We start from the raw sequence: 15,625 nt of genomic DNA, 5'->3' as shown, positions 1-15,625 counted from the left end.
CTGTTGCTTCAGTTTCGCCTGACCGAACAGGCTGTTTAACAAGGTTTATTAGGAGGGTGGGGTGAAGGAGGCTCTGGGGAATCTGTGCCATCAAGACTGTTGTGAACTTAACCTAAGGAGGCTCTGCAAAAACGTGCTGCTCGGGTGACAACTGTTTCCAGGGACCTTGAATGGAATACAGCTGCCAGTGAACGTGACTTGAGAGCCGAATTGATTGAGTGGGAAAGTGAGATCCTACGTATCAGAGGTTGAGTTAGGGCGCTCTGGAACTGCACGTAGTGCCACGTCTGCGGGGAGCGATACAGGTGCTTGTGGTTATGTACGGCATTTCTTTGTTGTATTGACTATTTAAAGTGAAGTTTACTTAATTTGAATTAATATTTGTCTGGTGTTAATTCATGTTTAATTTGTTAAAGTAAAAGTTACAAAAAGCAAAATCTTGTGGGCAATTTCTGCACGGAGGTCTTTTGATAAATGGTTATTTTGGTTTATGCTTCCCCCCGCAGGGATTGTAACATTATGTAATCAGAGAGATGGGTTGCTTATTTTCAAGCTACTAGTTTAATTGCTGTGTTGATAGCCCAAAGTTATAATTGCAAACACTACTTCAGTCTTGTATCTTCTGACTAAACATTTCAATTACTTCCTGATTATTTTCTTTGCGCTTTTACCCAGCTCTGCACTGTTAAACTTGGTTACAAATGATGGGAAAGCAGATAGTTTATCCTTTCTCCCTTTCCATGCCAAAACTAGAAGTGAATCTACATTTGAGGGGATTTTTATTTGCTAATGGGCAGACATGGCCTCAGGGTCTGTAACACTGATTGTTTACAGAACACCAACATCTCCATTTGGAAGTACAATTTTTGCAGAATATAACTTCCAGTAACTTTAGGTCTGGCATAAATGCGAGTGTGTAAAGAAATAATCAGTTTCATACTGCAGGTGCACCACCAGTAATAGAAGTGCAATACATAAACAACAGCACACCAAAATCTCTGACAGCAGGGCTTCTGAGGGTCAGCTATGGAAAACAAGTGTCTCTATCAGAGGAGTATTCAATGAACAATCATTGTCTGCACCTCACTGTCATGCTCCTGGAGTCAGATCACTAACATAAAGAGGCTTAAAATAACTCCCAATGAAAGCGAGCTTTCGCACCACACAAGTGTCAGGCAATGACCATCTCCAACAAGAGAGGATCCAACCATCACCCCTTGATATTCAACGGCATTACCATCACTGAATCCCCCACGATCAACATCCTGGGGGAGTTACCATTGACCTGAAACTGAACTGGGCTAGCCATATAAATACTGTGCCTACAAGAGCAGGTCAAAGGCTAGGAATCCTGTGATGAGTAACTTACCTCCTGACTCCCCAAAGCCTGTCCACAAACTACAAGGCACAAATCAGGAGTGTGATGGAATACTCCCCACTTGCCTGGATGAGTGCAGCTCCCACAACACTGAAGAAGCTTTACACCGTCCAGCACAAAGCAGCCTGCCTGATTGGCACCACATCCACAAACATTTACTCCCTCCACCACTGACACAGTAGCAGCAGTATGTACCATCTAAAGCTGCAGTGTAGGAATTCACCAAGGCTCCTTCAACAGCACCTTCCAAACCCACGACCACTACCATCTAAAAGGACAAGGACAGCAGACAGATGGAAACACCACCACCTCCAAGTCATTCACCATCCTGACTTGCATATCGTCATTCCTTCATTGTCACTGGGTCAAAATCCTGGATCTCCCTTCCTAACAGCACTGTAGGTGTACCCACACCACATGGACTGCAGCGGTTCAAGGTGGCAACTCACCACCACTTTCTCAAGGGCAACTAGGGATAGGCAAATTCTGGCCCAGCCAGCAAAGCCCACATCCCATGAATGGATAAAAACATTTGGTCCATCAGTTGACCACAGTTTCTAATACAGAAATATTCCTCCAACAAGTCATCTTTGGCCCCCCATGCCTCCCCAGCCTTTCATCACATCTCAAATAGATGCAAGTAGTTTCAGGTCAGTGAAAATTCCAACAATGAAGAACTAAGATTTTCTGCAGCTTTTGAAAGGCTAATAGGTTTATACTTCCCTCATCCATTTAGAACCTATAGGTGCAATCTAGCTGAGACACAATTCTTGAGTACTTGTTGGCAAATTGAAATTGCTTTAAAAGTGGGCACTATCACTCCAGTGGGAGATTTCAAAAAAACCAACTGGGGACAAAGGAATGTTTTGCACTGCAGATGGCATCTCTGCACCAGTTACTTGCACAATGAGTTTTTGAAGTTTAAAGTTACAGCTCAACAATGATGGATCTGGTGTCAGGCACGCACTACCAATCAGATCATTATGCTCAGTGGCCTATTTTCACCTGAAAACTCCAGTTCAGGTGCTGATGACTTTCAGTCCACAACAATGGCTGCACCCAAACTCACTGGAGCTGTTTTAAAGCTGTTCGAGACCTGCACGAATGCCACCGGTTTCCAACATGTAGGGTTTCATGAAGACAACTTTTATTCTAGGTCTGTGCGGCAAGCTTTTAAATTGGCCGCCATTAGTTATGGTGAAAGATCTTTCTCACTTTGGGGAAAGACTCGTGTAATCTTATATCATGGAGTATACTTAAAATATAAGAATATGTTAGCACTACATATCATCAGAAGATTTTGATTATGGTTTGAGATAGGAAGAAAGGGCAAGTAAAGTGAGCTAGAAAGAGAAACAGTGAGCACAATAGAAAGTGAGAGAGCAACAAATTGTATTTATAAAGTGCCTTTAATGTAATAAAATGACTCAAGGCACTTCATAGGAGTATTATAAAGCAAAATTAGACACTAAGCCAGTGATTGAGGCAGATGGCCAAAAGCTTGGTCAGAGGTTAGGTTTTGAAGAGCATCTCAACGAAAGGACAGATCGAGCAACGGGGAGAGTTTTAGCAAAGCAATTCGAGCTTAGGGAGCTGGTGGAATGATTAAGTCAGGATGCTCAAGAGGCCAAAACTAGATGAGTGCTGCTGTCTTGGAAAGTTGGAGTGCTGGAGGAGAGTACTGACATAGGGAGGGGCAAAATCATGGAGGGCTTCAAAAAAGAGGGACAAAAATTTTAACACTGAGGCATCGCTTGACCAGCAACCAGAATGCCAGAGACACAGTCAGGTACAGGAAGACAAAACAGTTTTCCACATTAAAATGAAAGGGCTTATGATTAACTGGTCATTGTAGATTAGTCATTTCAACTCTAGAAATATATTAACTTAATAACTAAACCTAAAGAAACTCTAGGCTTTGGACTATTACAACATTGGATCAGAGGTCTGGCAGCTGAAGCAATTCAAGGTAAAATCAGAATACCAGATTTGGGAAATGAGTATGTGCAAACAATTGAGACAAATGTTTGGGAGCACATATCCTGTAATTAGTATATGATGCAACTTAGGAGGAAATCCTTTCAATTGACTCAAATCTGAAAAACTGTGAACATTTTTGTTTAGAGCTAGTACTGAAGGAAGTACAAATAAGGTTTGATCTTAAAACAGATTTAAAATTAATCCACCACAACTTAAAATGTTTTTATTCATGCATGGGTGTGGATGCCACTGGCAAGGCAATATTTGCTGCTTATGCTCTAATCACCCTTAAGGTGGTGGTGGTGAGGCGTTGGGCTTTTGCAGTACATTTGAAGGTATTTCTACAGGGTATTCTAAAGCTTTAGATTGCTGCTTGAAGCAGATAAAGCGCCAAAACATCCTTATATGTCTGCAGTGGGCTTCAGAGGTTCTTTCAGGATCTGTGAAAATGCCACAAAAGATTCTAAAGAGAAATATAATGCCGTTTAAACAGATAATTCCTCCAATCTAAGCATTCTTCCAAGGTCAGGGCAGTGCACATTCATTCTTGTTCATGAAGATTAAATTTGGAGTGGTCAGGAAGACCCAGTCAAGCTAAAAACACAGGTTAATCAACTTGTTGATCAGCATCAGAATGAGAAAGAGACGAAGGTTTCAGGTGATCCTTCATTAGTTTTGATGGATTACACCCTAAACTGGGATTCCCCTTTCAGGTTGTACCCTTTGCAGCAGGGTTTGTTCCAAAAAGAGAGCACCATAGATTGGAGTCCAAATAGTCGTTTGGTAGTACGGAGCTCGAGTATTGCTTGAAAAAAAAAGACATGCTGCTGAAGTTTTTCATCTTGCCATCAGGACAAACACAATGCCAAATCTCAACTGATCACAGCAATTTATATTCTGGGGGGCCTGTCCTCTGCAAGAAGAAGGAACATGCCCAGGCCTTTTAAAAAAAAATTAAACATAAGTGTGTGGAGACAACTTGTGCATTCACCATGGCAACACCTCAACCAAGCAAAGTCAACTTGCCAATCAATCAGCACCCTTTTATGTAGGATAAATTGTTGCTCCCTTTGAAATTTGGCATTCTTGTGTCTGTCCTGATGAGTGCAAGACGAAAAGCTTCAACAGCATGTCTCTTATGAGCAATACTCAAGATTGGACTCCAGTAATTAATTTGCAAGTTTAAAGCCAAACAGTGTTGCTCACTTCAGGAGGACAGTGAGAATTATCTTGAATGATAAAATCTCTCTTTTAATGGATAGTTAACACTGCACAAATACCAAACATGCAGTCTAATGCTGCCGACTGGGTAACAGCAAAATCGCTTGGGAGCTGTGCTGGACAGCTGACTTCTAAACTGTGTTTAGACAGTTTTACATTAGCACAATTTAGATTGCAGGAAGTTTCACTGAAGACTGGGTGATGACCAACCTTTTATGGACTGGCACTCTCCACTCAATGTTGTCTGACATCTAGCTGTCATGAAGGTATAATAATTTTCATAATATTTTTCTGGTTTATTGTAAAGTAGGTTTACGGGGGTAAATAGTTAGCTTTGTGCGAGATTTGGTTACATTTAAAGTCAGGTAGACTGCAGGCTTTGACTCATTAAAAGAAGCTTGGCATGCCAATGAGTAAACATGGATGTTGGCTTAGCATGTAAGGTGTGAAGGGAATTTGCATTTTTAGATAGATGAAGAGTGATTTGGATTTCAAAGGGATCTCAGTCTGTTTACAAATAGCTAGACAAGCAAGCTAAGGAATAGGTTTATTTTTCCCCTAAGGGTTACTGACAATATATAGTGACAACATGAAAGTTATGTCATGAGATATAGTTTCAAAAGACTTATGAAGCAATAGAATTTACATGTTAAGAGAAAAACATATATAAAAGGAGAATGAGGCCATGTGTCAGGAGAAGGCATTGCAAGATCTAACAGAAGTGAGAGAAATAGCCTTAATGAAGCCTCCAGTAATTTGTGCATAAGCCTGCCATTTACAGAAATTGGAGCTGGAGAAAAGTCATTTGGAATTCCACTGTCCAGGGTAGCATGCTAATCTATTTTTGGGCCGTTGCCTTAAGAGGGTGTAAGTTTATTAGGAATTTTAGGAGTTATTATAGTAGTAATTTGTAGTCCTATATACACACTTGAAATCTTTTCTTTTGTTAATAAATATTTTAATTTAGTTTTCTTTAAAAATCTCTAAAAATCTTGGCAGTCTTATTACTTTTGAATTCAGTGCGCTCATCTCAAAATAAATACAAATTGCGAAACCATGGTGATGGTGCGATCAGGTTTCCCTTGTGGATTTGCTCTGCCTGGCACACATCTGCCACTAGCCTTGGATAATCCACAATACCATTTGATTAGACATTAAATTGAAGCCATCGTCTTCAGCTCCTGCCACTGATTGCATCATCCTTCTATGTACAGTCTCAGGCTGAACCAGACTATGTGCAAGTTCCGTCCCATTCAACATGGTATACGTCTTGCAACCCCTCTTTGGCAAAGATTGCCACCTGCCCCACCGAATCACACTGCCGCCTGCTCCCCCTCCAAGTAACACCACCACCTGTCCTTCACCGAGCCATTGCCTGCCTCTGCCACTACTTTAGGTCATCTGCTCCTGAAACCCTCATCTGTGCCTTTGTGAACTACAGTTTTGATTATTCCATAAAGCTCTTGAGTGGTTTCTAATAGTCCTACCTCAAGTTCATTCACTTCCAAAACAATGACACCAAATCACACCGATCCAACCTTTCCAGCATACATTGGTCCTTCAACGTCCCAAATTAAAAACTCTCCTGTGTTTAAATTCCTTGCCTGGAATGTCCTCCAACATGACCACCATCTTCTAAATGCTCCATTCCTGACTCTAGCCTCCTGTATATTGATCCCCATTCCTCCCTTCACTCCATCAAGGGCAGTCATGCCCCTCTCTGTCTCTCATACCCAGCAGTGCCACAGGAAATTCAAAAATGTACTATTAATGGAAATTATTCACCTCTGGAAAAATACATTGTCAGAAACAGATTTCCCATATGGAAGCAGCAGCCTTGTCAGCTTTCAGCAGAGGCAAACAACTGCACGTTCCACTTTCAGTGCTGCTCCTTCCCCTTCTCATTGGGATCCAGCTCAGGAAGCTTCATTAGTTGTAATTCCAACATCCTCAGGTCAGCCAAACAAATCTTGAAATTTTTCCACAAACTCCTGAAGTTCAGAATACCCTGCTCCTCTACAGTATGCACATGTGCTCGCTTCCTCCAACACCCTGACGTAAGGCTACAAACTGGGAAATTATTATAGCCTTCTCCCACCTCCTTTCCAAACATGCGGACACAAAATATTACACAATATAAGAGCTCAAGGATTTGGGGCTCTCATGTTAGCATGGATGGAGGATTGGTTAATAGACAGAAAACATAGCAAGGATAAAAGGGGCAGTTTTCCAAGATGGTAGGCAGCAACGAGTGAAGTGTCACAAGGATCAGTGCTGTGGCCGCAGCTATTTACAATCTATATTCAGGATCTGGTCAAAGAGACACAGAGTAACGTATCCAAGTTTACTGACAATACAAGATTAGGTGGGAACGCAGGTACAGCAGGCAATTAGGAAGGCAAATGGCATGCTGGCTTTTATGGCAAGGAATTGGAGTATGAAAGTAATGAAGCCTTACTATAATTGTACAGGGCTTTGGTGAGATCACACCTGGAGTGAGTACTGTGCCCAGTTGGTCTCCATATCTCATGAAGGATTACTTGGTACAGGTACAAGGTGGTACAGTGACGGTTCACTCAATTAGTTCCTGGGATGAGGGGGTTATCCTATGTTAAGAAGCTGAGTAAATTGAATATATCCTCTCTGGAGTTTAGAAGAGCTGAGGGGTGATCTCATTGAAACATACAAAATTCTGAGGGGGCTTGATAGAGTAGACACACTGGTTGTTTTCCCTGTCTAGGGGATCTAGACCACAGAGGCAGAGTCTCAGGATAAGGGGTTGATCATTTAGGACTGAGATGAGGAGAGCTTTGTTCACTCAGACAGCTGTGAATCTTTGGAATTGTTTACCCCACAGGGCTGTGATGCTTCATTGCTGAGTATAATTTAAGACGGAGATTGATAGATCTTTGATCTCTCATGGAATCAAGAGGTATAGGGAGCAAGCAGGAATGTGAAGTTGAGGTAGATCAGCCACATCCGTATTGAATGGCAGAGCAGGCTTGAGGGGTTGAATAGTCTACTTCTCCTATTTGTTATGTTCTTATATACAGCAGTCTCAGAAGCATTACTTCCCACCAAGCTCTGAACACCAGGGATACTAAACAATGCAGCACAACCCCATCAAGATCTGTTGTCCATAGACCCAAACACAGCAGTCCAGGAACCACATATAGATCAGCTTGGAAACTAAAGGACTCCATCACCTAAGCAAGTTGTAGCTTTGTTACCACAAAAGTATGTCCTTTATGTATTTTAATATGACAAAACTTGAGACACCCAATACTACTATACTATTGAAGTCTAAGTGGGACTGTTGCTCATATTTTCAAAAGTCCAGAACTTAATGCAATTAGCCTGTTTAGTCACTGGAGTCAGTGGCCTGGCCTTGAGCATGCAATTCTGCAACATGAGACAAGGTATTTTAAATTCATCTAGCACCATTATTTTAAAACTACAATAAAATAAAAAGGAAACTTTGGAAATTCTGCCCTTACCTTTTGCTCTTCACGCTCAGTAGCATGATGACACTTTTCAATCTTCCACTCCCGAAGAAAATCCCTGAGGTAGCCAAACAGTGTAAGAATTCCATAACCCATATAGGTCAACACAGCAACGAGCATAGGAGTTTCCTCAAAGGATTGATTAAATGGCTTTTTGTATAGTCCGTCATTCTGGGCAATGTGATGAATCTGGAACAGAAAAGTCCATGCATGCCATGAATATTCTGCAGTTTTGGTAACGTTAAACTTTTAAAAGCAAAAGTTCACGAAGAGAACCACTGAGACTGTCACTCGTAAGTATAAAAGTTTAGTGCAATCAGCTCTTACACAACTTATTCCAGCTGAACTGGGCTGCTTGCAATTTTATGTTAAGTATGAAGTGATCTGGGTATTTGAGCAAAACAGAACTCAAGCATAAGATTCCAAGAAAAACTTACGTCAATCATTGAAATTAAAAGAAATGAGTTAATTTAGGATGTTTTTGAGCAATGTTAGACAGTACTGTTACAAAAACATTGATTTAGTGGGGTGGGGTGGGCACATGTTATTAATAGTACAGTACTCTTCAGCATCCAGCATTTTAGCAGTATTGAAGTCAAGACCTGCTGTCAAATCGTGGCCTGTGGAAAAAACTTTTCCTAAACCTACAAAAGGTCAGCCAATCTCACTGAATTCAAATACCAATTGCCAGTCTTCAACTGAAATGCTTATTCGGTTTTCAGTAAATTAATAAATCAAGTTGCCACTGCGGTTGTCTTAATATAATGATTACCCTAGGGATTTATTTTTAAAAAAAAAAGTAGTCCTCCTGGATATAAACTTCATTTTAGATTAAATAATGTCACTATCAGCGTCATGTTTCAACATAGCCACTCAATTACAAGACCTCAAATGGGGAATTTAACTGCAGATGAAAGCTAAGTGAACATGACAAAAGAGGTATGGAAGTGCAAATCATTTGGCAAAGTTGTGCAATAAAAACAGATTTCCATGTGCTTTAAAATATTGAGAATCACAAAAGCACCCATGTGGGAAGAATAAGCCAAGATTCACATGTTGTGGGCTTTACACGCATGTAATATTTTTCCTATGTCTTCATTTTTGTGCATGTGCATTTTTACATGGCATTGTTTTGTTTTGACATTTCGAAAGAGTCTATATTTGATATGTTAACATTGCTAACTGTCCTTAGTATTTTCAGTTTCTGTAATGTGCAAAGGAAACGCTTTTTGCCTGATATTACTGTGAGATACTGAAGCGTGTGCGCGCGGATGTCATTTAATTAAACTGCAGACAGTCAGACTGGCAAGGTTCGAATCATCAAAAGGGTTTAGGCGTAAAACAGGCATCTGAAATGGAAATGGGGATGCTAAGATGAAGTTTCAACAGATACATTGTGAATGGAGTTTGCATTTTTAGATAAGTTGAGAGGTTGTTTGATTTTCAAAGGTACATGAGGTTAACAACTGGCAAGATAAATAAGGCAAAGTTAAGTTTATTTTTCCCAAAAGTGCTGGCCATAATGACAACATGAAAGATTTTTATATTCTAGGAAATAACTTCTAAGGAAAGATTGAAACAATGGGATTTACAGATCAAAAGAGAGGAAATATATTTAAAGAAAGATGGATAGCTGTGTGGGGTGTGGCCAAGAGGGATCTTGAAAGGTGCACTATGTGAAACAGACTTGTGGAAAAAGCCTCTAGCCACCCTGGAGAAGTTTGCTGTTCCAGTAACCAAGGTTATGTTAAAAGCTCCAAGTTCCATTGTTGAGTGAGGGAGAAAAAGGAGCTGTGAAGTACCTCCCTTATAGCAACAGTAGGTGCTTGTGCTAATATTGCTGGATGTTTTATAGATTAAGAATTTATTTGGACTGTTGCCTGAAATAGGTATGTAATTGGGAGTTTAGTTAAGTAGAAATCCTGTGAGAACTGTTATAAAACTAAATGTAACTGTGTAACTGTAGTCTTGTGTGTAAAAGTTTAAATTAATTGTTGAAATCTCTAAAGGTGGTAATGGACTCATTACTTCTGACTTCAGTGCACACACCTTGTAATAAATACAAATTGCAAAATCGTTGTGATAGCAGGGTCAAGTTTCCCTTCAGGATTTGGTCAGCCTGGCAAATACCACCTGCCATATCATAACAAATACACTATAACTTTGCAATGCATATGGCAATCTCAAGACAACCATAAGTATAAAACATGCAGAAATGAAGGGCTTAAATATTTGTAGCCCGAGTCCACATTGAGATGGTTACATTTGATGTTTGCTCCGTTTTCCACCACGAAAATTTGCTAATCATTCAGGAGAACACTTCCGAGCACAATTACAGTTTTAACCCGAGTATATATTTCTAAAAATAAACTGGAACAGGAAGGATAGTATAACCAGAAGAGTTTGGCAATGTACTGTCAAACCATTCTCGTCATTAATCTACAGTTGGTCCTTTGTTGTTACAATTATAGACACGAAACATGACTATGAACATGGAGTTTTTAAGCATGGCTCTCAAACTCCAAAACCTGACTAGATCAGCTTAAGAGAATCATGGAACACAGAAATTCAAGCTACATCATCCAAAATTATTAAATATTTAATAATCTACACACAAATAGGAAGAATGATTACAACTGAATGGAGGTACCCAGATTACAGTTAGAGTGAGCTTTAGCATTTTCAAGGTGCACTGCGGCAACTCACCCAAGGCTTCTTCAAAACCTGTGACCTCTGTTGCCTTGAAGATCAAGGGCCACAGGCACATGGGAACACCACGACATGCAAGTTACCCTTCATCTTATACCCTATCCTGATTTGGAAGTGCATTGTCATTCCATCACTGTCACTGGGTCAAAATCCTAGAATTCTCTACTTCACAGCATTATGGGAGTACCCACACTTGTGGACTGCAGTAATTCAAAACAGTAGCTCACCACCACCTTCTCAAGGGCAATAAATGCTGGACTTGACAGCTAAGCCCACACACCATGGAGTAATTAAAAAAATTGTAAGATTTATTTTCATCAATATTAATTTCTAAGAAAGTCATGGAAATTGTGGGAGTGATTAGATGTGTTTTTGGTTTTGAAAGGCTGAAATGACCTCTCCTTGTTACTGGTCATGCTCTTTTGGGCATTAATAGTCAAAATGTTCCATCCACACCTCTAAGAAGCGCTACATTCTGATGAGATTCAGTGTTATCCGCTCACTTATGACCTCACAAAGGTTTCAAACATTCCAGCCAGATTCAGCCAACTCATATCTCAGTGGGTACCACTTGCATTATCAAGGTTGTTGGTGTAGAGCTCCACACCAGAGGCTTAGCGCATAATTTAGCCTGACACAGACAGAGTGCTGTACCATTGGAGGCTCTGCCTTTCAGATAAGGTGTTGACCTGAGCTACCGCCTGCCTCTCAGGTGGGCATAAAAGATCCCCTGGTACTATTTCGAAGGAGAGCAGGGAGCTCTCCCCAGTGACCTGGCCAATATTTATACTTCAATCAAAATCACAAATAAATTATTGGGTTATTATTGCATTGCTGTTTTAGGACTTTGCTGTGCACAAATTGGTTGTCATGTTTCCTACATTATTATAGTGATCATGTTTCAAAAATACATCATTTGTTGTGAAGTGCTTTGGGGCGGCTGTGTTTATGAAAGCCAGTATGTAAATGCAAATCTTTATTTCCCTTTGATACCTGCGTGCTTACAGAAGGGGAAAAATGGCTGAACAAGCTGGATGACTAGGGAGAAACTTCAAGCAAGCTCACCCATATTGGAAGCTGTCAGCAGGCAAAGCCTACAGCTAACGGAAATTTATAGCTCCTTTTGTTAGGTTTCAGCAAAAAAAAAATCTATCCTTTATTCCTGAAGCCTTGCACCAGTGGACTTGGAACAAGTTTGCTCCCTCCTTAACACCAAAGTTATCAGTGTTTAAGTTGTTACATTTATAAATGAGAAATATGAGAAACATTCTGGATTTAAAAAACATTAGTTTCCATAACATCAACAGCAAAACGCTACACCCCATTTCTCTGCTTCTGGGAAATTCTTAATATCATTGAATTCCAGGCAAGTTCATGTACAAGACATTAAACACAAGATTAGTTATAATTTACTGGAGGACATGTTGAATCAGGCAATATATTGGTATTCAGTACAACCACTGTTGATCTCATGATATATAGTTCCTCATTAATTATCTCTGACTGTACCATGTTACATCACTCGTAATGGAAAATATGCAGAGTACATTGGCAGGGAGAAGGCAACTGCAAGTTTTGTCATTGGTACAACTACACTTCCCATCAGCCAACGATAAAGAACAATTCACCTCCAAGTTACACCAGGTAAATGCAATCACAACTTGCGAAATAGGATTGGAGTAGTTTTAAAATTATAATTAATTCTCAACTGTCAATATTTGGGTCAGTACAATTGCAGGCCATCAGACTTTAAGGAAAAACTGCTTGTGACCACAAACATTAAGTATTCTACAATAGCAGGGTGACTTGTGATCTGTTAACCAGCTTCCTTGTGTTAATACAATTAAAGTGTGGAGTGCCTCATTTTTATGCAACCTAAGTGCTTTCATGATTATATACCAGTTACTGCTGCATAATCAGGTTATATGATTTGGATTGCTTGAAAAGGTCGGAGGGGGATTTTCTACAATATTATTTTCTTTACTGACCCTGCTTTTTAACCCCCTCTTTTTTGCCTCAGGGGGTTACATGGTTGTGGGATTGGGATGAGGGGCAGGGTTGGTGGAGTCACGTCATGACCCTCCAGTCATCTTGGTGTGGGGCAGCTATATAGACAAGCAGGTCTCTTCCTGCGTGACAATTTTCTATGTCTGTAGAGAGCTTTCCAGCCTGGATCCAATTGCAAGTAAGTGTAATGGAGGTCCTCCAGAGTTGAGCAGAGCTGCTGCAGGGAACGGATGTTCTGTTCTCCCTCAAGAGGCAAAATAGCAGACCCCCCCATCAGGGAATTAATCTGTTTCAAAACAAATACCGCACAACAACATTTTGTGACAGAAAAACATGGGGATATAATCTCCCAGACTTTCCTTCCCTCAATCTTTAGCAATATTCAGAGTTAACTTGCACATATTCTCAGCAGTTGGTAGTTATAAGCCTGTAGTCAAATTCAGGTTTCTGATAAAATTGCTCACTCATCATTCCCTCAGACAGATCCTGTTACTGCCTTGTTTCAACTCATTGTATATTTTTTTTGAGGTTATGTTTAACAATAAACAAAGCCTGATACAATACTACTTCCTTCCAGAAGAACAATATATAGATCTACTTGTGTATGGCTCCATTAATACCACTTTGGCTAATATTTATTAACACCTGAGTGGAATCTGACAGGCAACAACTGTGCCGGTCTTTGGGAATGTTAGACATGCACAGCAGGTTCAACAGCAGTGCTTTGGTTTGGAATGGTGCGAGTGATTTTTTTTTTGTGTTATACATTGTAATAAGCCCATCACCCTATCTACTAGTGATATTCAGGTTAGTTAAATTACTATTCCTAAATAATTCAAGACAAACACAGATCAGTCTCCATGAATGTTTTGTAGCAGGTAGGAACACAAACAAGTTCATTGCACAGGGACAATGACATTGCTTAACTAGGCTGATATTGAACAACTCAAAACTTTTGGCTAAATTTTGTTTAAACATAAATTGCTTTCAATCCAGAGTTGATGTGTACTCCCCCCACCCCCACCACCACCCCCACCACCCCCCACCCCCCAACCCACAAAAAAAAAATCACTTCCACATCTGAAGCTGTTGCGTGCTCCCTGAGATTGCACAAGCTCTGGCAACCTTAAACACAGCTGACTATATGATGGCCTCTTAATGGGCCATGACTTTGTCAAGCACCTGACAGGGAAACACAACAGTCCCTGATATCAACGCCAATCTGACATTAATTAGTGAGCAGCATTCTTTTTTTAAAGAGCACATTTTCAAATAAAAACCAAGAGCGCCCAAAAATCTCTCTCAACTAATGCTATTGTTCCCCTATCAAGCATTTTACTGTGCTCTCAAACTTATTTCCTTAAACTCAGTACAGTACTTGTACATCGGGGAGCTGGCTGTATTATATTCTAGTGTGGCATCAAGTACCACTTTAAGATTGCAGTTTATGATGTGTCAAGATTATATTGGATTATATAAAAAGTTATTTGACCTATTGAACCTGAGCTAGTAGTATGGTGGAAACAGGGATGCATTGACAGTGGCTTCAAGAAAACCAGTATTTACAGACTTCCATTCCCACAATAAATTGATTTGGATGCACATTCTTAAAATATACTGCTTACGGTGCTATAGGACTTGTCACAGGTACAGTATTGAACTAAATGGGTGCCGAGGGAGGGACCTGTGGTTGTTAATGAATTCAAATTCTACTACCAACTACCCGCTCCCCCCATATTTGACAATTAAGTTTAATGTATATTTAACAACATATTGGGCACAAGATGTTTAGTCAAAACTAAACTCACGATTGACATTCCCACGAATGTTGCCACACTGTTAGCATGTCACATACTGAAATGACAGTCAAATTTAACTTAATCTTTAACATGATTGAGTTACTCTTTCCTTAATTGTCAAAGTCTAGCAAGTTGATGATTCTATTCATAAACTGCAAGATTTTATTCCCACCCACCCACAAATCAGACGGACTTCAAGTTATTGCTTTTGCTAAACATTCAGGACATTTTTAATTACTCATTTCCCCTGCTATTCCAGCCAGTTGTGATATTTACCAGATCTCTGCTTCAGCAGATGAAAGAATGTCATGGGTGGGTCCAGAATGCTAGCAATTTTGAGGACATTCCGGCAACAAAGCAAATATGGAATGCATGGCACATAGCCATTACAAGCAGTATAAATGCAGATACAAACCTGCGCAGAATAGAGATCTATAAACATCAGCAAATCCACTTAAAACCTGTTGTAAACAACTGAAACTGGTTTGCACTGCAAATTTAGTTTTTCTTTTTTCCCCTCTATTCTCTGTCATTGCTAGTCCATGACTCTTCCATCCAGTTCTCCTTCATGCTGATTAAATGCCAAATGCACAACCTGGAGATTAATAGCTCAATACACGATAAATTTTAGAAACAACCCCGCGTCCAGCCTCTCTATGGTGCATTTTTAAAAAGGCTGCAAATCTAAGACATCAATTGTTTTCTCCTCTGATCAAACAAAACAGGACTAAATGGGTATTGAACGTAAAATGGAAACTGAATAAATCAAGTGCATCAAACCAAATAAGTAGACACCTTTGTTTTCATTGTTGCTTTAACGTCTGACCTATTTCACATTTTTAAAGCAAAAAACGGTATACAGACAAACTTACAATAAGAATTGCTTCTATCCATTACAACAGACAATTCCAATGTCAAAATGTAACTCAAATCACAGTACTGAACCATCTGTGATGTACTTGGATCAAAAGGACACTGGAAAAGGCAAATATTTTTAACTAGTCAGCCTTCTCTTTAAAGAAACTGGT

General features: G+C 39.9%; 1 protein-coding gene across 2 annotated transcripts in view; it reads right to left on the bottom strand.

Moving 5' to 3' along the window:
• The window catches only part of LOC144692928 (serine palmitoyltransferase 2-like), a 137,642-nt gene that overhangs the window by 89,360 nt on the left and 32,657 nt on the right, over positions 1 to 15,625 (bottom strand). For both annotated transcript variants that reach the window (XR_013579428.1, XM_078562082.1), the window contains exon 2: positions 8,077 to 8,271. Coding sequence is in view for 1 of the 2 variants with exons in the window: in XM_078562082.1 (XP_078418208.1) it covers positions 8,077 to 8,271 (195 nt within the window). In the remaining variant the exon portion in view is untranslated. The remainder of the gene's footprint in view (positions 1 to 8,076; positions 8,272 to 15,625) is intronic.

The sequence above is a fragment of the Cetorhinus maximus genome, chromosome 18 (genome assembly GCF_964194155.1).
Source record: "Cetorhinus maximus chromosome 18, sCetMax3.hap1.1, whole genome shotgun sequence".
Classification (NCBI taxonomy): Eukaryota; Metazoa; Chordata; class Chondrichthyes; order Lamniformes; family Cetorhinidae; genus Cetorhinus; species Cetorhinus maximus.
The sequence above is the reverse complement of the archived record's forward strand: the minus strand, read 5'-3'. Positions and strand labels throughout refer to the sequence as shown.